Source organism: Dromiciops gliroides, chromosome 6, assembly GCF_019393635.1.
Source record: "Dromiciops gliroides isolate mDroGli1 chromosome 6, mDroGli1.pri, whole genome shotgun sequence".
Taxonomy (NCBI): Eukaryota; Metazoa; Chordata; class Mammalia; order Microbiotheria; family Microbiotheriidae; genus Dromiciops; species Dromiciops gliroides.
Window position 1 is genome coordinate 247,494,066 of NC_057866.1, and position 23,510 is coordinate 247,517,575.

Below are 23,510 nucleotides of genomic sequence, written 5' to 3' on the forward strand. Positions count from 1 at the left end.
TGAAATTTCCTTCAATATTTCCCCCACTTTTTCTGTGGCTTCACCATGATAAAATTGAGACTGTACCTGTAACGTCCTTGGCACATGGAACTCCAGGGGAGGAAGCTTCTGCCCCCCAATGCAAGTTTGCACCTTTTCCACAAGTTTTCAGAGTTGCCTATAGAACTGAGGTTAAGTGATGTCTTGTCCAGGTCACACTTGAACCCTAATCTTCCTAGATCCCAGGCCAGCTTTCTGCATAGTGCTCCCTACAAAAATCCCTAATCCCAAATGAATAGACAGTTGCTAAGTAAACACTTCTCTTCTAAGTGGTTTGTTCATTTAACTGATGGTATCTTTATCAAGGATTTGTCAAATCTGGAAGTGTGGAAAAATTATGCTCCTGTCTCTTCAAGGTTTTTCTCTTTTTCCCTTTTCCACAACTATCAAATATCCTGAAGAACAAAGGCCCTGAAGATGTTTAAATCAGTAGTACTTGGTGGTATCAACACTAGGCACAATCTATCCATTTGAGTCACCCTTACTCTAGAGCAGGAAGGCAAAGCATTAATAAATTTGCATTTGTTACTTTTGGCAAGCACTCCACATCTTTTTTCCCTTGGGGGGGGGGGGGCCAGGGTGGGCAGAGGGAAAGGAGAGAACCAATTCCTAAGAGGTCTGAAGTCTTTGATAACATGTAGACTACAAATGAAACAGTATCTGGTTTTGCTACAACTAGAATGAAGAGATAAAGGTAGGGATTTTTTGTTTGTTTTTTTTTCCTCAGTCAATTAACTCCAGGTGTGCTAAGTCCTGGAGATACAAAGAAAGAAAAGCCCAGGCTCTCAAGGAGTTCACTGTATAAATGGGTGAGACAACAAGCAAACGCAGAAGTACAAACAAATAGATACAGGGAGTAAATTAGAAATAATCAGAGGAAAGGAACTAGAATTAAGAAGGATGCAGGGAAGGCTTTCCTGTAGAAGATGGAATTTTAATCTTAATTAGATGGTGCATTGGATAGAGGCTGGGCTTGGAGTCAAGAAGATTCATCTTCCTAGCTGTGTGACCCTGGGCAAGTCACTTAACCCCACTTGCCTGTTTCCTTATCTGTCAAATGAGTTGGAGAAGGAAATGGCAAACCATTCCAGTATGTTGGTCAAGAAAACAACAAATAGAGTCACAAAGAGTTGGATATGACTGGGGGGAGGGATAGAGACAGAGATGAGGAGGGGGCCAGCCAGTGAAAAATGTCCTAAATTTCCAGATGGAGAGTCTTCTTTGAGGAAGGGCAAGGAGGCCAGTGTTAGTGGATTAAAGAGTAGGAAGAAGGTAATGAAGAGCTTTCAACACCAAAGAGAGGATTTCATATTTGATCCTGAAGGGGATAGGGAGCCACTGCAATTTATTAGGGGGAAAGGGGAGGTGACATGATCACATCTAGATGGTAATATCTCAAACTTGCCCTACCTCTAGTTCTCAAGTGATGGTATAAAGTTGCGTGTGTGTGTGTGTGTGTGTGTGTGTGTGTGTTTAATAATTACTATTGCTATGAGTATCAGTTTGGGCTAAACATATTACTAATTTTATTAATATTATATACCAATAAAGAATTGACCATGTGTCTCCCTAACTTCTCATTGTCTCAGGCTGAGTGGTAGAGAAAGCAGGGAGAAAGTTTCAGCAGGTCAGTTAGCACAAGCAGGAGAAAAGTCCCAAAAGATCCATGCTATCTCCGAGAGACTTAAGAGTTCAGAGCACCTCTAAGACCTACACTGTCCTAAAAGAGTCAAAGAGCTCTTCAGAGGGTTTATAGTCTCTTTTGATAGAGACCTGTCATTATACATTGATCAAAGCTAATTAGTTAGCATCATTCAATCCCATTAGTGAACAAGAATTCTATAAGAGAACAGGAAAAAGTATGCAAAAGACCTTCACTGGAATTGCTTAAGGCAAAATCCATGATCAAAGTGGGGTTGCTCCCACCAGTCCTATTCTGAACTAGACAAAATAATCAATCTCCATTTCTTTTGTTCCCTTGAGTTTGTCCCAGATAACTGGGCTTTCTGGAGTGGGAGGGAGAAAGGACCAATAAACTGATCTCTGGGTCCCCCCAAGGAAATCCTTTAATTTTCTCACATGTGCCATGTCGAAACAAAGAAACAAAACCCTCTCTGGTCAGCCCAGAGACTCAGGATTGGGCCTAGTCCATTCTAAATATGTATAGCACTAGCTTGCCTGGGCAACACATTAGTATGAATCAATTTATATGATTAACCCACTACCACCTACTGTCATAGGAAATGAGATTTTGGCAAAAGAAGAAACAAAAACCTGGGTTTTTGTTTGGATAGGAAAATGTAGACCCAAACTTTGAGAAGATACTCAAAAAGGTAATGGCCCCTGGATTGCCAAGGAAGTATGTGAAGACTCCTAGGTACCCAGGGAACTGGACTAAAAGAATTCTAGAACAAGGGGGTAGAGAAAAACATAAGCTAAGAGAAAACTCTCCTTCCTTCAGAATTGAGGAAGACTGATCTATCATCCCAAGGAGTGGAAAGTTTTTAAAGATTAGGGTTCAAATCCTACTCCTGACACTCGTCACTATGTTGATCTGAACAAATCACTTAACTAAGGCTCTCTTTCCACATCTGTAAACAAGAGGTGACAAAATCTGGGACTTACCCAATTGTCAAGAGGTTTAAATGAAATCATGTATGCACACTGCTTTTGTGAGTTATTGGCAGGCTTCATATTAAGGCCAGAATTTTTATTACAGCCAATAAAAGCCAGGAAGGCCTAGGTTCAAATCCAAGGCTCTAAACACATCTTGGCTTTTTGACCCTGGACAAGTCTTAACTTTTCGGGGCCCCCAAGCAACTAAGATTATAATTTGCAAAGATGTTGACCTTCTCTGGGATAAGGTGGGTAAGAAAAATCAAGTCAGCAAGCATTGTTGGGAACTCCCAGATGAGGTAAAAGCAACTCCATTGCTTTTAGCTAGCACTTAGGCACATCAATGACATCACTATTCTTGAGGGAAAAGAGAGAGCTGTTTTAGCCAGATTTCTAAGAAATTTTGAATAAGCTGCAATCCTTAGGCTAGGATTTGAGTACGGCCCTAAGGGCTGACCCAACTCCTATTACCCCTTTTCTGCTGGAGAACTACAAAAGTACTTTATCCTCTTTCTGCTGTGGCTCCCAAGCAAGAGGTTTTCACTTGGCAGATATAAACACTGTCACCTATGCTGTCCTAGCCCTTGAGAAGTCTGCTTAAGGCAAACCATTCTCGCCAGATAGATAGATAGATAGATAGATAGATAGATAGATAGATAGATAGATAGATAGATAGATAGATAGATAGATAGATAGATAGATAGGACATGAGAAAGCGGCAGGCACCAAGGGTGGGCAGGAGAGGCACCTCTGCGGCCGCTGCCACCGCGCCCGGAGGTAGCTGGGAGAAGAGGAAGAGAGAGCGAGGCCCGGACAGGAGGAGGAAGCGAAAGCACTGCTCACTGTCAGTCAGTGTCACCCAGCGTACCTGGTTATAGTGCAAGTTCAAGTGCTGCAGCTGGTCGGCTGTCGGCCGGGTCGCAGCGCCCATGTGATCCAGCAGATGACCCACTTGAGCCGCGGACAGGCTCCGGTTCCCCCCGAAAAGGGTCAGCACGTCCTCGGTGAAGGCGAGCCCAGAGACCCCGGCCGCGGCCAGCAGCAGCAGCAGGAGCCCGGGCAGGGCTCGGAGCGAGCCCCCCATGGCAGAACGCGAGGCTGCCCGCTCCAGGGCTCCCCACGTGCGCGCCACGCACCGCTCACTCGCTCGCTCTCTCAGGCTGCGGGGCTGGCGCCGCGCTCCGAGCCCCCGAGTCCGCCGCTACCTCGGGCCCGTGAGTCCGCAGCTCCCTGGCGCCTAGCAGCGCGCGGGATCGCTGCGTCCCACGCCGAGGGCTGGCTTGGGCTGTGGTGCCTCCCTCTGGCCGGACCGGCCGAGCTTAGCCCGCCTCCGAGCCGAGCGAGCCGGGGTCAGCAGCAGCAGCGCCCCTATGCGCGGGCGAAGGCTCGAGTCCCCTCCTCCTGGGCCGTCCCGGGGCTGGCCCGCATCGAAAGGAGCGTCCGGCAGGGAAGAAGCGATAGGCAGCGGCAGGTCGGGGCCCCACTCCTCCGGCTGTGCCTGTGATAAGGAGGACAAAGGGGTTAGAGAGAGGGAGCGATCGGGGCGCCCCGCGGGGTCAGCCTGCCAGCTCAGCCACCGCGCCCGCGGGCCAGGGACGGGGCGCCGGGCAGCCTTGCGCTCCCAAGCCCAGCGGGCCAGAGGCAGGGAAGGCACTTCCACAGCGCTCCTGGGGCGGGATCTGCGGCGGAGCACGGGATCAGCCGTGCCCCAGGGGCCCAAAAGACAAAGCCGTGGATCGGCCAAGTTCGCCTGCCTGTCCTCCTCCCCTTCGCACACACTTCCTTTCTCTCTCGCTACTTCCCAAGTCTAGAAGCTAGGTGAGAAACTGACTCGCCCTGTGGGGACTCCTCGCGGAGGAAAGGCCGGCCGGGAGGGAGATCAGTGCCTAGCGCGGACTTCTCTCGCTCTCTGCTTTCCTCCCTAACACGTGCGTTCACCCTCACCACCCTGGCCCGGCCCCTTGCCCCCGCCCTCGGGGGCTGGCTTTGTTTCTCACTCTGATAACTCTAGACAGTCATCTTTCCACTGTGAAACCCCGGAGAGCAGATGCTTCGCCTTAAGCAGATAAAGGGAAGGGGAGGAGTGGCCTCGGGCCCGGGGCGGGTTGGCTGCCGAGCAGGCCGGCCCTCCGGCTCTCCAGCCGGGGAAAGGTGTACGGACCCGTCCCGTGGCTCAGCGTCCTGCGTCCTGATTCACTTTCCTCTCTCCCTCCGCCCCAACCCCTTTTATCCGGGTCACTGCACCCCAGCTCCAGGGATTAATTTACCCTGGGAGGATTCACTGGGGATGGGGGCATCAGACCCTCTTTTTGTTGTTGTTGTTCTGTAAGCCTTCGGTGCTAGAGCGAAACGAGTGTCCTGAAATCCAACCTTCAGTATTAGGCACTGCGTGAGAACTTGGCAGGAACTAACTTTTAGGGGGTTTTTCTAATTTTGTTTTTAATCGAAGGAGAAAGCGGAAACTAAAACGGCAGCCCGGGGTAGGGCTAGCTGAGCCAGCGTTATCCAGACTGGCCCTTCCTGACACCACAGGGGTTATCCGTGGACAGAATAGATGTTTATTTTTCAGGCTGGAGATTCAAGAAAAGCTGACTTGGGTGTGAGGTCAAAAAAACATGTGCAGTGGAAATGGGTGATGGTAAACGAGTTGGATCAGATAGCCCTAATAGTCCCTGACTCAAATGAAGCCATTATATATTGTTGCACTAAGAGGAAAGATAATAATCATAGCAAGAATAACGACTCTAGCGTCTAGCGCTACCCATTCATCTAGGGATCTCAGAGCACTGTGGTAAGCAAAACACGGGATCGTTATTCTTAACATGCTCGGTTTGAAGAGGATTACTAATTATGTTGAATCACAATTCCAGAAGGGGGCTAGGAGGATGCGTGGTGAAGGGTCTGCAAACAGCCTCAAAATGTGCAAGGGTTTCGTTACACTGTGTAACAAAGAGGAAAGGAGACTTCAGGGAGTGAAGCAGCTGCGTTCAGGTGTTCGGAATGCAACCCTATGGAGGAAGAATTTAATTAGCCTATGGAGATCTGGGGTGAGAAGAGGGGAAATGGTAGTTATATGGATAATTTAGGTTTTCTTCAAAGCCAGAAAGAACTAACAGTTCCCCTTCTGCGAAAATGGAATGCATTACCTAGGAAATTCCTTATCCCTGAAAGTGTTCAAGAACCCACCAACTGAGCATATGTTGGGGATTCCTGCAATTCATGGGCTTTGAGGACCTCAAAGGTACTTTTCCATTCTAAGACTATTTTGAAGTTGGGAATGAGCCTCATTGCCTAGGAGCTCAGATGTAGGACTGGAAGAGACGTCAGAAGCTACCAAGCATGACTCTTCATTTTATAAATGAGGAAACTGAGACACAGAGATGAAGTGAATTGCTTACTGTCACTCAGGCAGTCATCTTAGTGGGTTCTTACCCTAGAATCAATGTTTTCTCCACTGTACAAGAGAAAGAAATTAATTACAGAAGACAAATGGGCATAAAATAAATGTGGAACAGATCTGAAAGTCAAAAGAAATAAGATGTTGAGGATTTCATCCACTGCTGTTGTATTGTTTTTAATGTCAAGTTTAGATCATTTTTTTTCTTCCTTCACCTGAGTAAAAATATGAATGAATGCTAGCTTTGTCTCAATGTATTTCTTAGAAATCTGCGAAGACCAGACAATCAATACCCAGCAAGTTCATTTCCAAGAAGTGCTCTATCATACATCTTACTGCCACACTAATTTATAAAATAAATTGCATCTTCAACCATTTTGAGTAGGCCCTATAATCCTGTGGTTTCACTGCTATGGGTAATTCCCTGGTGAAGAAACTCCTTTTTTACCATTGCAGCACCTGCTTTGCAACTTTTACTCTTAATAGTTGCCCAGAAGAGTACTGAATGGTTTAGGTGACTTGCTCAGTCACTCAGCAAATATGGATCAGAGATTAGGCTTCACCCCTGGTCTTCCTAATTCTAAGGCCAGCCATCTACTATATGTCACTGCCTCCAAATAATAGACATCTAAATTGTGGATTAGTGTGGAATTGTCATAAATCATTCATGTGCACACATGATAAAGTCACTAATCTGCTGCCCTCAAAAGAAGTCAGGACAAAATAAGACAAATTAAAGTAATAATGCTTTATGACCTTCCCAAATAAAATTATTGCTGACTTAGGGAAGTGGGAAAGAAAACTTCAGAATATCAAAATACAATAATCAGAATAACATACATTTAATAAGCAATTTAATATTTATACACTACTTTCCTCCCAACAACCCCATTAAGTCTTTAATACAAGTATATTATTTCCATTTTACAGATAAAGAAACTAAGGCTCTGGCTGGTCACAAGGTTTTGCCTAGGGAATTACACATCTATAAAGTACTTGTCCTGGAGTTAAAAGACCTGGATGTTGGGGCAGGTAGGTGGCACAGTGGATAGAGCACTGGTCTTGGATTCAGGAGGACCTGAGTTCAAATCCTACCTCAGACGTTTGACACTTACTAGCTGTGTGACCCTGGGCAAGTCACTTAACCCCAATTGCCTCACTTCAAAAAAGAAAGAAAGAAAGAAAGAAAAGACCTGGATGTTGGTATCAGGTCTGAAGCACCAGCCCTGGATTCAGGAGGACCTGAGTTCAAATCCTACCTCAGATGCTTGGCACTTACTAGCTGTGTGACCCTGGGCAAGTCACTTAACCCTCATTGCCCAGCAAAAAAAAAAATAATAATATTCATCAAGGACTCCTTTCTATACACAAGAATGGTATATGCAGATTCCATATACAAGCTATGAGTCTGACCTTTCTGATAAGGTAGAACTCCTTTTCTCCTTTATCAGATAACAATATAAACTGCCTCATCTATGGGGGATGTGTGATAAGGAAACGAAAGGATTGATATGAAACTGCTTTTTAAACTGAAAAGATATCAGTTTTCAAATATAACATATAATTAGTGTGATTTCACCAGGTCAGTGGAATAAGCCTAGTGAACACCCAAAAGAAAAGGGAAAAGCAATTCAAAGACATTACCACTTAGATGATAAAATTCAGGCTGCTTCAAAAGAAAGATTAGCGTCAGTGCCTCAGAAATAATACCCTTTTAAGTAAGTTAATCACAGGCTTACTAACTAAAACGACAGCTGATGACACTGATGTTCTTGATAGAATTATGAGGAATGCCTTCATAATTAGTTTTGGGTACTACATTGTTAGGAGTGCTTTACAAAAGCTCAGCAAGAAGAAATGGCAATATTTCCCAATACTCACGGTAATCTCATACCCCAGTGTCGTACCTAGCTCTCCAAACTATAATCTAAGAAAGTAAAAACATTCTCAATATCAAGTATAATTTTAATTGTTCATTGAAAGGGTCCCTATTTTGTTTGTTTGCTTGTTTTGACATTATAAACATGAAAGTATAGCAAAGAGATGGGTCATATGTCTGATGTCTGAGAATGAGTCAAACTAAGCTTGAAAAGGCTCAGAATCATCAGAAGATTAGCCACGGGGTAATTAATATATTTTAGCCAGGAGGACCCTCAAATACTATCCAAAAATTACTATTGCTATGCTCCATAAATATGACTTATGGGGCAGCTAGGTGGCACAGTGGATAAAGCACTTTGCTCTGGATTCAGGAGGACCTGAGTTCAAATCCAGCCCCAGACACTTGACACTAGCTGTGTGACCCTGGACAAGTCACTTAACCCTCATTGCCCCACCAAAAAAAACATAACTGGTGACTTTGGAGAGAACAGTTTCAATTAGATGAAGAAGTTGAGAACCAGATTGCAAAGGACTGGGACGTGAATGAAGGAAGAGGATGTAACAGCAAAATGAGAATGTTCAACTTTTTTTAGAGGTTTGATGGAGAAATGGAAGAAACCTATATAATGATAACTTGAGTAGATGGTAGGGTTTAGTGAAGGTGTTTTATAGGTTTTGTTTTTGTTTTGTTTATGTACTTGTTTTAAGTAAAGCTGTGAGAAAATGAGTACATTTGAAAGTAGTAGGGAAGGAACTAGTAGATAGGGAGAAATTCAAGGGGGGAGAGAGAGAGAGAGAGAGAGAGAGAGAGAGAGAGAGAGAGAGAATGGATGTTTAAGGATGCAATCTGCTGGGTATGATGGGCAGAAATGGGGTCAAGGGCACATGTATGGAGGCTGGCCTTTGTCAAAGCCACCCTTTTGTCAGGGTTGAGGGGAGAAAAAAGTAGAAAGTAGGGGATGGGGGGCAGCTAGGCAGCGCTGTGGATAAAAGCACCAGCCCTTGATTCAGAAGGACCTGAGTTCAAATCCGGCCTCAGACACTTGATACTTACTAGCTGTGTGACACTGGGCAAGTCACTTAAGCCTCATTGCCCTACAAAAAAAAAGAAAAAGAAAAAGAAAAAAAGAAAAAATGGGGCAGCTAGGTGGTGCAGTGGCTAGAACACCGGCCCTGGAGTCAGGGGTACCTGAGTTCTAATCCCACCTCAGATGCTTGACACTTACCAGCTGTGTGACCCTGAGCAAGTCACCTAACCCCAATTGCCTCACTAAAATTTTTTTTTTAATTTAAAAAAAGAAAGTAGGGGATGATGCTAAGAGGTTTTTGAGATGAAGAAATGGGAGAAAAGGGAGTACATATAAAGTGTTTCAAATGTCTCAATATAGTAAGAGCCTAGGTCTTCACCTGAGAGGAGAAGTATGGAAAGTTAAAAAAGAAAAAGATTTTAATAACTTTGAGGGCAGTGAGATAAGGACTCAATTCACAAAGAATTAAAGGACCGTTTTGCTACAGTAAGAGCCTAGTTGAGTCTAGATAACACGAATTTGTAATCTACCTTATTAACACAGGTAAGACTTCTTTTAGTTGTGTTTAGCATTTCATAGATAGGTGGGAGTAACCTAGGGCTCAGCTATGGCAGGAGATAAGCAGTAGGTGTGGGGCAGGTGGGGTATGACAGTGGGACAAGGAATTTCAGAACAAAGGATAGTATAAAATTTAAATGGCTAACTATTGGGTTGAGATGGAGAAGGTAGAAAATGAAGTCAGAGTAATGACCCAAGACAGTACTAAGGTGTGGAGGGAATTAGAGTTCTTCATGAAAATGAAGGGTAGATTTAGGAAAGTGAGGAATAGAGAGAAGTGGAATGATAGGAGGTTATGGTCAGATTGAAATAAGTCAGAGTTTTTAATTAGGAAAGTGGAAATTTTGTGGGTAATAGTGAAATGTAATATGTGACTATCCCTATATGTGCTGAAGATAGAAGAAAAGAGTAGATTATAAGATGCAAGGAAGCTGGGAAATTGGGAGTCTAGGGATCCTGAGGAATATATATATGTGTATATATATATGAATATTAAAGCCTCCTAATAAAAGAAAATGAGTAGGGAAGGAGAGGAGGATGGTGAACCAGTTACTGAATTCCTTTGAAGGAGAAAGGGAAGTGAGCTGGGGATCAGTATATCACAGTGACTATAATTTGGATTGAGTGTGAAATATTGTTTGAATGGACTTCATATAAGGAAAATTTGCTTAGTGAAGAAGACAAAGGGAGAAACTGGAAGTAACAGTAAGGATCAAGGAGTATTCCGCACCCTCTTCCAGAACTAGTGTGTATAAGTGAAAGTAAAGCCTCCATTATCTAAAGTATGTCATGGATTCACCCTCATCAGAGGAGAGCCAAGACTCAGTGAAACCAGAACAAAGTGTGAGACTAAGGGGTCCAGAAATGAAGAGGAGATCAGGAATACCAGGAGGTATATTAGGAAAAAGGAGGAGCAGCACTGAAGTGGGACTTAGATGAGATATGATTGAGGAGGTTGGAGATGAGAGAATGAGAGGAAGAGGCAGAGGATGGTTTTCTTCTAAATGGCTGGTGATTGATTAACACAGTATTGAAGAGAGAAACAGGAGACATTGAAGTGATCATGGGGGACAGACAAATAGTGAAGCTCACAGTCTCCAGGTGCTGGAGCCTAGATCTATTCTTTCACTAGGGTGACTGATGGAAGGGGTTGGGGTAGTACTAAGTAGTCCATACCCTCCAGGTTAACTGGTTCATCAGTATCTGGGTCTGGTATGGATGCTGTGCCTCCTCCTGTGTAGCTAGAGAAAATGAGAGGGGAACTAACTACTGGACCCTCACAGAGAAGCAGTGTTATTCCCATTTTAGAGATAAGGAAACTGAGAATAAGGAATGGGCCTATCATCACACAGCTAGTGTCAGAGGCAAAAATTGAACTCAAAGTCTTCCTGACTTCAAGGCTAACATACCATCTGTTATGCCATATCCTCTCTCTCTTCATATGCTATCTATACCTCCAGCTAATCAAAAGTATTCATGTCAAAAGATGGGTATGGGCTCCACATTCATTCTTTGCTTGTCACTGGATGTTTTGTTATAGAACAATTACTTAGGTTCCTTTCTTCTTGACACAAAGAGTAATTTATAAAACTATTGCTCAACAAGTTACTAAGTAACTTGAGTGGAAACATGAGTGACCTTCATTGTTATAATTGGAATTTTAAAATAGGGTTTTTTCATTGTTTAAGTTGAGAAAAGTCAAACCACATTCTTTTTTAAATACTAGAGAATTCAAAGTATACTGTTATTGTAAAACATCTTTCCATAATCATTAAGTACTTCAAGGATATGTGATTTGACTAGTGTGTACACTGTCTCCACAAACACAGATTTCAATCCTGCATACCTTAGAAAGAACATTAAATCCCAAACCACCTGCGCATTAATGGGATTTTTAAAATTGATATACTAGGGGCAGCTAGGTGGCACAGTGGATAGAGCATGGGCCCTGGATTCAGGAGGACCTGAGTTCAAACCTGGTCTCAGAAACATAACACTTACTAGCTGTGTGACCCTGGGCAAGTCACTTAACCCCAATTGCCTCACCAAAAAAAAAAAATTGATATACTAGTATATGGTCTCCAATAATTCTTAAACTTAATGAACTAAGAATAATGGATTGCATGACAAGTAGGGAAAAGACTTTCTGTTTCATTGTTTTTATGGCAGTTATATTAATCAAATAATGGATTCAATTCCACATTGCTTTACTTATGGATAACAGTAATACTTTATGTTTATATAACATTTTACTAAGTTTAGAAAGCACTACCTCACAACATTCCCATCAGTCAGTCAGCCAGTCAGTTAACAAGCATTTCATTACCTGTAATGCTATGAAGGAGGTAATACAGACATTACTATCCATGTTCAACAGGTGGTGAAATTAAAGCTTAGAGACTTATCCATAGACACACAGCTAGTAAGTGGCATATCCAGGACTTCTGACCCAGCCCTCCCCCCAAGTCATGGTATTATTTCACAGTGGATAATATGAGATATTAGGTAATATGTATAACCTTAGATGTTATCCATATCTCATATGGTTAATGATCAGGTTCTAAAGTCCTTGATGAAATAGTACATGTGCAAGCTCAACCCTCTCCTGTACTCCTATTAACAGAATATGTTGGGGGTGCAGCTAGGTGGTGCAGTGAATAAAGCACTGGCTTTGGATTTAGGAGGACCTGAGTTCAAATCCAGCTTCAGACACTTGACACTAGCTGTGTGACACTGGGCAAGTCACTTAACCCTCACTGCCCTGTAAAAAAAAAAAATCCCTGCCAACAGAATATATTGGGGGGGGAGGGCAGAGCCAAGATGGTGGAGGAAGGCAGTGACTTGCCTGAGATTTCCCCAAGACCCCTCCAAATACTTTCAAATAATGCCATAAGACAATTCCTGGAGCAGCAGAACCCACAAAAGGACAGGGTGAGATCATTTTCCAGCCAAGGACATCTTAGAAGGTAGGCAGGAAAGGTCTGTTGTACTGGGGCGAGAATGGCAGACCCAACCCTAGGGCAGACCCAGGTACAGCCATAGCAAATAAGGAGTAGGCCTAGGGAGCCCCTGAATCAGCAGCTGAAGCAACTGCTTCTGAAACTCAGCCCACAGGCAGCAAGGGGGTTGGGGGTTGAACAATTGGCTAGAAGGAGATTACAGGGATTTCTGTACTAGCACTGAGTCAGGACTCTGTTGTTTTGCCCATACTTGGTTCCAGGTCACAATCTTGGGTGGTGGTCCCAGGCTGGGGAGGAGCATAAGCATACTGGAGCTTGCAGCCACAGTGGAGGGGGACTGTTCATAGTTTCAGGGCAGAAAAGCAAGCCTGTGGTTGCTTGTAGATCAGAGCACAGGCCAGGAGAGTCTTAAACATACCTCTCCTTAAATCATACCACCTTGAAAGGACTAAAAATTTACAAATCCCTAGAGGTATCTCTGAAAACAGCTGCACAAACCCCTTAAAGCTTGGGACAGTGTGCCCTCCATCTTGGAAGTAGTGCCCCACTTTAACAAAGAGTTAAAAGTTAAGAAATAGGCTGGGAAAATTAGCAAACAGAAAAAAATGCTGAACCTAGACAGGTTCTATGGTGACAAAGATCAAAAAACACCATCAGAAGAAGAAAACAAAGTCAGAGTTCCTACATCCAATGCTTCCAAAACAATATGAATTGGTCTCAGTCTATAGAAGCACTGAAAAAGAACTCTGAAAATAAAGTAAGAGAGGTAGAGGAAAAAATGGAAAGAGAAATGAGAATGACACAAGAAAATCATGGGGAAAAAAATTCAAAAGCTTGGTAAAGGAGACACAAAAAATATTGAAGAAAATAACACCTTAAAAAACAGACTGGGGCAGCTAGGTGGCACAGTAGATAAAACACTGGCCCTGGATTCAGGAGGACCTGAGTTCAAATCCGGCTGCAGACACTTGACACTTACCAGCTGTGTGACCCTGGACAAGTCATTTAACCCTCATTGCCCCACGAAGAAGAAGAAGAAGTACTCAGTGAAAAAAATAGACTGGGCTAAATGGTAAAAGTCAATGAGGAAAAGAATGCCTTGAAAAGTCAAATTAGTCAAATGGAAAAGGAGGTACAAAAGCTCTCTTAAGAAAATAACTCCTGGGGCAGCTAGGTGGTGCAGTGGATAGAGCACTGGCCCTGAATTCAGGAGGACCTGAGTTCAAATCCGGCCTCAGACACTTGATACTTACTAGCCGTGTGACCCTGGGCAAGTCACTTAACCCTCATTGCCCTGCAAAAAAAAGAAAAAAAAAAAGAAAGAAAATAACTCCTTAAAAATTAGAACTGAAGGGGCAGCTAGGTTGCACAGTGGATAGAGCACCAGCCCTGGAGTCAGGAGTACATGAGTTGAAATCTGGCCTCAGATGCTTGACACTTACTCTGGGCAAGTCATTTAACCCCAATTGCCTCACACACAAAAAATAAGTCTGCAATGGCTGATGGCCAACATCCAAAGATCAGCCTTAGCTTAGCACAATGCCTGGTGCTTAATAAAAAATTAGGATTGAGCAAATGGAAGCTAATGACTTTATGAGAAATCAAGAAACAATAAAGCAAAACCAAAAGAATAAAAAAATGGAAGGCAATGTGAAATATCTCATTGGAAAAACAACTGACTTGGAAAATAGATGCAGGAGAGATAATTTGGAAACTATTGGACTACCTGAAAGCCATGATCAATAAAAGAGCCTAGACATCATCTTCCAAGAAATTGTCATGGAAATTTACCCTGATATTCTAGAACCAGAAGGTAAAATAGAAATTGAAAGAATCCACTGATCACCTCCTGAAAGAGATCGTAAAATGAAAACCTGCAGGAATATTATAGACAAATTCCAGAGCTCCCAAGTCAAGGAGAAAATATTGCAAGTATCCAGAAAGAAACAATTCAAGTATTGTGGAGCCACAGTCAGGAGAACACAAGATCTAGCAGCTTCTACATTAAAGGATTGGAGGGCTCGGAATATGATATTCCAGAGGGCAAAGGAACTGGAATTACAACCAAGAATCACCTACCCAGCAAAACTGAGTATAATTCTTCGGGGGGGGGGGGAGGGGTGGAAATTCAATGTAAGAGAAGACTTTCAGGTATTCTTGATGAAAAGACCTGAGCTGAATAGAAAATTTGACTTTCAAATACAAAGACTCAAGATAATCATAAAAAGGTAAACACAAAAAAAGAAACCATAAGAGATATTAAAAGTTTAAACAGTTTACATTCCTACCTGCAAAGATGATACTTGTAACTCATAAGAACTTTCTCATTATTATGGCAGGTAGATGGAGTATATTTAGACAGAGGGCATAAGTGTGAATTGAATATGAAGGGATGATATAAAAGAAAATTAAGGGGTGTGAGAGGAATGCACTGGGAGAAAGGGAAAGGGAGAGGTAAAAGAGAGATGTACTGTATACAAAGTAATAGCAACATTGTAAGATGATCAGCTATGAATGATTTGGCTATTCTCAGTAATGCAATGATCCAAGAGAACTCTGAAGGACTTACAAAAAATGTGATCCTTCTCCAGAGAAAGAACTTGTGGTGTCTGAATACAGATTGAAGCATATTTATTTTTTAGTTTCTTTTTCTTAAGTTTTTTTTTTGCCTGTTTTCTTTTATAACCTAACTAGTGTGGAAATGTTTTGCATGATTACGCATGTATAACTTTAAAAAAATAATATGTTGCAGTTATCAAATCTTAGATTTGGTAATCAACTTATTGATCCCTATGGGCCCTGGATAGAAGGCTATATATCCAAAGGCATGATCAAGCCCTCAAATATAGAAAGAAAAGGACATATAAGTCAATGAGTATCACCTTTTCCACCTCTTGTGATTAAAACTAATTTGATTCATCATGAATGCTTTCACATAATAAGCAACCCTCTTCCTAAAAGTCATTGTGAATCTGAGGGCATGTCAATTCCAACTAGACACCAAAGAATTAAGTACAACTGAGTTCTATGTGTGAATTTAGGAAATGTCTGAAAGAAAAAGAACCTTGCTCAGACATTTCTGAGTCTGAAGTGTCGATTGGATTAGGATTTTCTTCTAGCATGTGAAACTCAGACAAGCAACCTCCCTGTGAATCCTGGTTGTCTGGGGGGGGGGGGGGGATAATGAAGGTAGAGAAGAGAGAGAGAAATAATTGAATAGCATTCAGTAGAAAACTGAGTAGAACTTAGCTTGGGTCTGAAGACACAAGTAAGGTTAGCTAATAAGAAAAGGCAAAGAACATCTAGGAAAAATATATTTAATGCACAAAAAATATGCAAAGCAAATTGGAACTATGATATTATGCATTTAATAACTTTACTCAGCCATAAACTTTTTGTACCCTGACACTCTCTCACACTACAGTAAAAGTAGGGCACTTTAAAAGATCTGTCTATGTTTGATTGAAGTTGACAACAATATGGATTTAAAGAGAAAAGAAAATATGAATAAAAAAACAATGAATCCATAAGCATATTTTAAAACAAAACCTCCCATGTCCTTATGATAGTTTGGAGTGCCAGTAAAAGTGACTCAAGATAAATTATGGTGGGAAACAGGCTGAAAGATCCTGCCCCCATGTCTAGTTTCTTTAAAATTGTTTTCATATTGGGGCAGCTAGGTGGCACAGTGGATAGAGCACCGGCCCTGGATTCAGGAGGACCTGAGTTCAAATCCAGCCTCAGACACTTAACACTAGCTGTGTGACCCCGGGCAAGTCACTTAACCTCAATTGCTTCACCAAAAAAAAAAAGAAAGAAAGAAAGAAAGAAAATTATTTTCATATCAAAGGTCCTAAGAGATGCTAAGCTAGATGGATGGTTCCACTCCAATCCCCAAAATCCAGAAGCTTCTGCAAGAAGCTTCAATGGCAAGGAGCTGAACAAGAATATCAACCCTGATGAAGCTGTTGCTTATGGTGCAGCTGTCCAGGCTGCCATTTTGTCTGGAGATAAATCTGAGAATGTGCAGGACTTGCTGCTGTTGGGTGTCACTCCTCTGTCCCTTGGAATTGAGACTGCTGGTGGAGTTATGACAGTTATGATCAAACATAATACCACCATCCCCACCAAGAAGATACAGACTTTTATTACCTATTCTGACAACCAGCCTGGTGTGTTTATTCATGTTTATGAAGGTGAGAGAGCAATGACCAAGAATAACAACCTACTTGGCAAGTTTGAGCTCACAGGAATCTCCCCAGCACTCAAGGGTGTCCCTCAGATTGAAGTAACATTTGACAGTGATGCAAATGGCATCCTCAATGTTTCTCCTGTGGATAAGAGCACAGGCATGGAAAACAAAATCACCATCACCAATGACAAAGGTCAATCTGAGCAAAGAAGACATTGAACATATGGTCCAGGAGGCTGAGAAGTACAAGGCTGAGGATGAAAAGCAGAGAGACAAGGTTTCTTCCAAGAATTCTCTCAAATCTTATGCGTTCAACATGAAGGCTACTGTAGAAGATGAGAAACTGCAAGACAAGATTGGTGATGAAGACAAACAAAAGATCCTTGACAAATGTAATGAAATTATCAACTGGCTAGATAAGAACCAGACTGCTGAGAAGGAAGAATTTGAGCATCAGCAGAAAGAATTGGAGAAGGTCTGCAACCCCATCATTACTAAGCTGTACCAGAGTGCAGGTGGCATTCCAGGAGGCATGCCTGGTGGGTTCCCAGGGGGTGGAGCAGCCCCATCTGGAGGTGCCTCTTCTGGACCCACCATTGAAGAGGTTGACTAAAGTCACCAGAAGGAAGAGCATTCCACACAGCTTTCCAAAAATTGAGGGACTCAAATTTGTAGCCAAGGCAGTAGCAGTTTAAAAGTTAACATTTAAGCTAGTGCAAAAATCTGGGCATTCTGAACACTTGAATGTGTGCAGAGGGAGAGAAGTGAACAACATTGCTTGTTTTATAAGTATTGTAAACAAGTGGAAATGCAGTTCTTGTCCTGGAGAATAAAATCTATTTAAAATTGGCCAAAAAAAATTATTTTCACATTGTTTCATCTATGAGATTGTGAGTTCCTTCAGAGCAGAGACTGGTTGGGGTTTTTTGGTTGATATTTGTTATTGTTTTGGGGGGTTTGCATTGGTTTTTATGTTTTGGTTTGTTTTGGTTTGGTTTCTTTGCCTTTCTCTGTGCTTAGTCTAGTACTTGTCAAATAGAAGGTGCTAAATACATGCTTGTTGATTAAAAGAGAAGTCAAAATGTTTTATAATTTTATTTGAAATATAGTAGTCATCTAACATCCTTCAATACCATTAAGGGCTTATATTATAGCAGATACTTGGGTAAATAACAATATCTCTTTGAGTTCAACAAGCTTCAAATCTACTTTATAAAGCAATGACTTACAGAAATCTTTACCTATTTAACCCAACTTAAAAAACAGGTTCAGGGGCAGCTAGGTGGCACAGTGGATTAAGCACCAGCCCTGGATTCAGGAGTAACTGAGTTCAAATCTGGCCTCAGACCTTAACACTTACTAGCTGTGTGACCCTGGGCAAGTCACTTAACCCCAATTGTCTCACTTAAAAAAAAAAAAAGAAAGAATAATAGGGGCAGCTAGGTGGTGCAGTGGATGGACCCTGGAGTCAGGAGGACCTGAGTTCAAATCTGGCCTCAGACACTTAACACTTACTAGCTGTGTGACCCTGGGCAAGTCACTTAACCCCAATTGCCTTACCAAAAAAAAAAAAGGAAGAAAGAAAGAAAGAAGAAGAAGAATAAAAGAATTAAGACTTTTCAACCAATCATTTTGGATACCTAACAGTACCCTCTCACCCCTCCAACCCCCCTGAAAAAAAAACTATTTGCATGGATTCCTTTTACTAAATTAACTGAACTAAGCACTTGTTATAGCCAGACATGGATATAAAATTCAGCACACTCTGTAAATGATAACCCAAGTTGTTATTTCTTTTTTTTTTCCAAGCTGTTATTTCTAAGATGCTTTCATTTGTGTGAGGATGACTTTAAAAGGAAAATTGTTTCTACTGTTAATAGAAATTTCTGGTTTTTTGGCATCTAATTTCCACTCATTACCAATTTAAAAATAATTTTAGGGGGCAGCTTGGTGGCACAGTGGATAAAGCACCAGCTCTGAATTCAGGAGGACCTGCGTTCAAATCCAGCCTCAGACTCTTGACACTTACTAGCTGTGTGACCCTGGGCAAGTCACTTAACCTTCATTGCCCAGCAAAAATAAATAAATAAGTAAAAGTGTATTTTAAAAAAATAATAATTTTATATGCTTCCTTTGCAGGTTCCAAGTACTTAGGACTTCTAGACATACCAAAGTCAACATAATCATTTCTATTTTTCATGTATGTATGCTTTTCCTGATACAACTTTCTCAGCTTCCCTGATGCTGGTCTAGGAGTATAAAGAGTCCCAACCGCAGGGAGTCTGGGCCTCTCAGATTTGGTGGGTTCCTGAGCACACAACTTTCCATATTCTAACACAGTACCTGGAACATAGTAAGCATCGTAGAAATGTTAGTTATTGTTGGTGGTGGTGGTGTTATTCTGATGACTTACTGACCAGATGAGTTTCTAGATGGAGATAAGGGGCCTCATCTAGAAAAGCTGTGTCCTTGTTTTATATCCTTGATGCACTGGGGCAAAATAAACCTCTGTCAAATGTTAAGTGCCCTGATAAATGCCTCAGTTTGTCCCAGCATCAAGCATTGCCTTGTAAGCTAGGTATGGGTTCTAACCCACCTCTGAAGCAAATAGTCTATCTGACTCTGGGCCAAGTCCCTGCTCTCCAAATGTTATCAGAATTTCTCTAAGAGTTCAAGTTGCAGAGGAGGCAATAACTTGCATTTGTAGAATGAGTTTCTTTACTGGTAGTCCCCTCTAAGTGAAATCAGAGGTCAAGTTTGAAAATCAACAAGGATCGGGGCAGCTAGGTGGCACAGTGGATAGAACACCAGACCTAGATTCAGGAGGACCTGAGTTCAAATCTGGCCTCAGAAACTTGACACTTACTAGCTGTGTGACCCTGGGTAAGTCACTTAACCCCAATTGCCTCAATGGAAAAAACAAACAAAAAAATCAACAAGGATCACCTTGTATTTTCCAAAGCAAATGAAAACTCTTTGATTTCTCTCAGAATGCTAGGAAAAGGTCATCATCATTTCTATTTGATGAATGTAAAGAAACTTTGAGGTGTTTTTTTTTTATTTAACAGATTAAGAAATTTGAAAAAATTATCAAATATGGCAGTTGGTGGGCTGGGCTTGGAAGATACTTCTATTTTTGAAGTAAGGTTGAGCTTATCACCTCTTCCACTACTATTAGACAGTGTTTAGATTGAATTGGGTTTCCCAGGATTGGCCTGGTAAGCCCTGGAAACTTTCCTTCCAAAATAAAGTTCAAGACAGCAGTGGTTGGCAATGAATCTCAGGGTGGTATCAGTGCAGGTGTTCTTACCTGGCTTCTGACAGAGGAGGAAATTAAATGCTTGATTAGGCAAGCTAAGGGTTGGCATGTGGAGGCATGGGTAGCCAGGTAATGCTAAGGTCATTTCAGGTTCCAGAATGATTTGAGAGTGTAAGTGGGTCAGAGCTACTCATTAGAGTTGATGAGATGGAGGAGCAATGTAGGAGTTGGTGCTGGTTGGGTAGGGAAGAAAAGTTGGGATAGGACCATTGCTTTTCTGAATACAACTTCCTTCAGGCCTAGCTTCCCTAATGCTGGTCTGGGAGCACAAAACATCCCAACTGCAGGGAGACTGGGCCTCTCAGACTTGGTGGATACCTGAGATCACACAGGTTGCCATACCCTGCTACAGTGCCTGGTACATAGTAAGTACTATGTAAATGTTAGTGGTGGTGGAAGAAGAAGAAGAAGAAGAAGAAGAAGAAGAAGAAGAAGAAGAAGAAGAAGAAGAAGAAGAAGAAGAAGAAGAAGAAGAAGAAGAAGAAGTGGAAGCTAGGTGGCACAATGGAGAAAGCACCAGCCCTGGATTCAGGAGGACCTGAGTTCAAATCTGGCTTCAGACACTTGACACTTACTAGTTGTATGACCCTGGGCAAGTCATTTAACCCTCATTGCCCTGCAAAAAATAAAAATAAAAAAGAAGAGAAGGAAATGACAAATCACTATAATATTTTTTGCCAAGAAAACCCCAAATAGGGTTACAAAGGGTCAGATATGACTGAAATAACTCAATATCATCATCATTATCATCCTGATGACTTACCAGATGAGTTTCTAGATGGAGATGTGGGGGGGCCTCACCCAAAGAAACTATGCCCCTTTTTTATATCCTTGCTTCTTTGGGGCAAAGTAAACCTCTTTGTTGGCAGCCATGTGCCAAATCTGGCCTCAGACACTTCTTAGCTTATGTGACCCTGAGCAAGTCACTTAACCTTATTTGCCTCAGTTCCTCAGCTGTGTAAAAAAAAAAAAAGTTGGGGCAGCTAGATGGCGCAGTGGATAGAGCACTGGCCCTGGAGTCAGGAGTACCTGAGTTCAAATCCAGCCTCAGACACTTAACACTTACTAGCTGTGTGACCCTGGGCAAGTCACTTAACCCCAATTGCCTCACTAAAAAAAAAAAAAAAAAAAGTATCTCAGTATCTTTGCCAGGAAAACCCCAAAAGGGACCATGAAAAGCTGGACATACCTGAACAACTACTGAAGAACAGCAACAACAAAAAACCCCTCTGTGTTAAATGTTGAGTGCCTTTCCACATACCTCACTTTGTCCCAACGTCACACCTATAGTAAGAAACTTTAGAGTTGAGCTCCCAACATTCGGCATAGTCTTGGCAGTTTAGGACTAGGGGAGATAATCTCCTGGCTCCCTTCACCACTGTGCTGGGAAAAGAGCCCTGCAAATGAGGGAGAAGGGTGGCCTGATTGGATGACGGGATACTATCTGGTTCCCTATTACCAGAGACCTCCATATAGGAGGTAGAAGGGTTGGAGGATTAAAGAAGACAGCATTCCCCAGTTGTTATTAACTGTATGGCATAAGTTGAACTGTCAGAACAGTCAGACAGAAAGTCAAGTGGACTGGTGCATCCAGTAGCTGGAAACAGAGCTCTCAACTTTTAGAGACCATACAAAAAAGCTGGGAAACAGCTACTGGACTTGATAAAGAGATCTGTTCTATTGAGGATGGGGAGTGATGGGCCCTGGCCAATAGTCTCTGCCCCATAGGTCCATAATCTTCCAGGAATAGGAGCCATAAGACTGGTGGACAGCAGGTTTAAGGCAGAGACTAGAGAATTCCCACCAGTGGCTTATCCCATCACTGCCCCCAGAAGGAAGACAGTGACTCCCTGCCTGAGGGAGTAGGCTGTGGGCCATCCTCTCTACCTAAGAGTGAAGGTGGTTTCAGAAGTTCAAATAGAAACCTGAGGAGTTCCTAGAGCAATGAATCCTGAGAGTGTGGTCCAATAGAACCAGTGCTAAGATGCTCTCTGCTATAGACTTCTATCTCCTGTGGGGACACTCAGAGGATCTACTTTTACAGAGCCAACTGAATTGATTAGATCATTCTCCCTTTTTAATTGGCTTTGCACTTGGTCTTGTAGTAATGGATTCCCCTTGCAGCTAACTCACAGATGGGGTCTGCAAGGGAGGAGATGAAGTTCTTATTTTATTTATTTTTTTTTTGGTGAGGCAATTGGGGTTAAGTGACTTGCCTAGGGTCACACAGCTAGTAATTGTTAAGTGTCTGAGGCCAGATTTGAACTCAGGTCCTCCTGAATCCAAGGCCAGTGCTCTATCCACTGCACCACCTAGCTGCCTTGGAGGTAAAGTTCTTAAAGGAAGTGGGTTTGATAGATTGGGTTCATGCTTCCCTCCCCACCGAGTCCTGCCATGCTCTATACTCTGCCAGTCTAAGGAACAATTCGATCCTACCTTCTGAGTGGAGGCCCACCAGAATAGCTTCAGACTTTAGATGTGGGTCTCCCCACCCACCCAACCATACAGGTATAGGCTGATCAGCTGGTAAAAATTGAGCAGCAAAGTGGGACAGTTGTGGACAATATTGCTACCAATGCAAAAAGAGACCCTGGAAATGGAGAAGCCATAGAGCCTGCTGTCCCCCTGCTAGCTGACCAGAAGGGACTGAAGCCAGCCCTAGGAGGGAGCTTTCAGTGTGGGTCCTGAATTATGGGGTTGATGAATATGTGATGGCTAGCCCATGGCATACTGGTTGGGCACCAGTAAAACTATACAGGGAAATTTAGCACCAGGCACTAGGGAACCCTTAGATCCATCCACCCAAGCTTGATGTATTCTCAAGCCCCGCCTAACTTGGATCATGCAGAAGAGGCCACAGATGCCAGACCATGGAGAGAAGGAGTACTATGGGTTCGTTCATTCATTAGTTGTGTGTGCCCTTTTAGGGGTTTCTAGGCAAGTTTCTATAGGTAGGACTAAATGGTAGCCCTTAGAGTTACCTGAACTAGCCCATGAAGTTAACACCATACAGCTAGGGGCAGCTAGGTGGCGCAGTGGATAGAGCACTGGCCCTTGGATTAGGACTACCTGAGTTCAACTCCGGCCTCAGACACTTGACACTTACTAGCTGTGTGACCCCGACAAGAAACACAGATTCTCCACCAGCCAGCACCACACCATCCATATTGATATGGTGGGAAATGGGGTACGGGTTGGGGTTCTTAGGAATTCCTCTTTAAAGAATTACACCCTCCTGCACATAAAATGTAGTTAGAATAAGGTGATAGTTTATTTAGGAGCAAGGGAAGGGAAGGGTGGGGGGAGGGAGACCATGAAAGAAATCCTTAGACTTTTTCATGGGGAAATTTGGCACAAAGCACATGGTTCAGAGGTACCAAATCTCCTCGAACAGGAGACTGGAAGGTACTTTTATAGAGGACTGATGGGGTGGACCATCTGCCTGTAAAAAGTTCCTTTTTGTGAGAGAGGACCATCCCCCACTGGTGGTAGCTGGAGGAATTGGGTGAGGGGTGGCTAC

The 23,510-nt window shown here is 42.7% G+C and overlaps 1 protein-coding gene and 1 pseudogene across 1 annotated transcript in view; one reads left to right on the forward strand and one right to left on the reverse strand.

Annotated features, from left to right (window-relative positions):
* Positions 1–5,696, reverse strand: part of SLC39A8 (solute carrier family 39 member 8) — a 60,201-nt gene extending 54,505 nt beyond the window's left edge. Inside the window, exons 1-2 of the mRNA XM_043973222.1 lie at positions 4,487–5,696; positions 3,524–4,153 (exon numbers count right to left, since the gene is read on the reverse strand). Of these exons, the coding sequence (XP_043829157.1) occupies positions 3,524–3,739 (216 nt within the window). The 5' untranslated portion in view covers positions 3,740–4,153; positions 4,487–5,696. The remainder of the gene's footprint in view (positions 1–3,523; positions 4,154–4,486) is intronic.
* A 10,655-nt stretch (positions 5,697–16,351) lies between these two features.
* On the forward strand, positions 16,352–17,284 carry LOC122732263 (annotated as a pseudogene).
* The last annotated feature ends 6,226 nt before the right edge of the window (positions 17,285–23,510 follow it).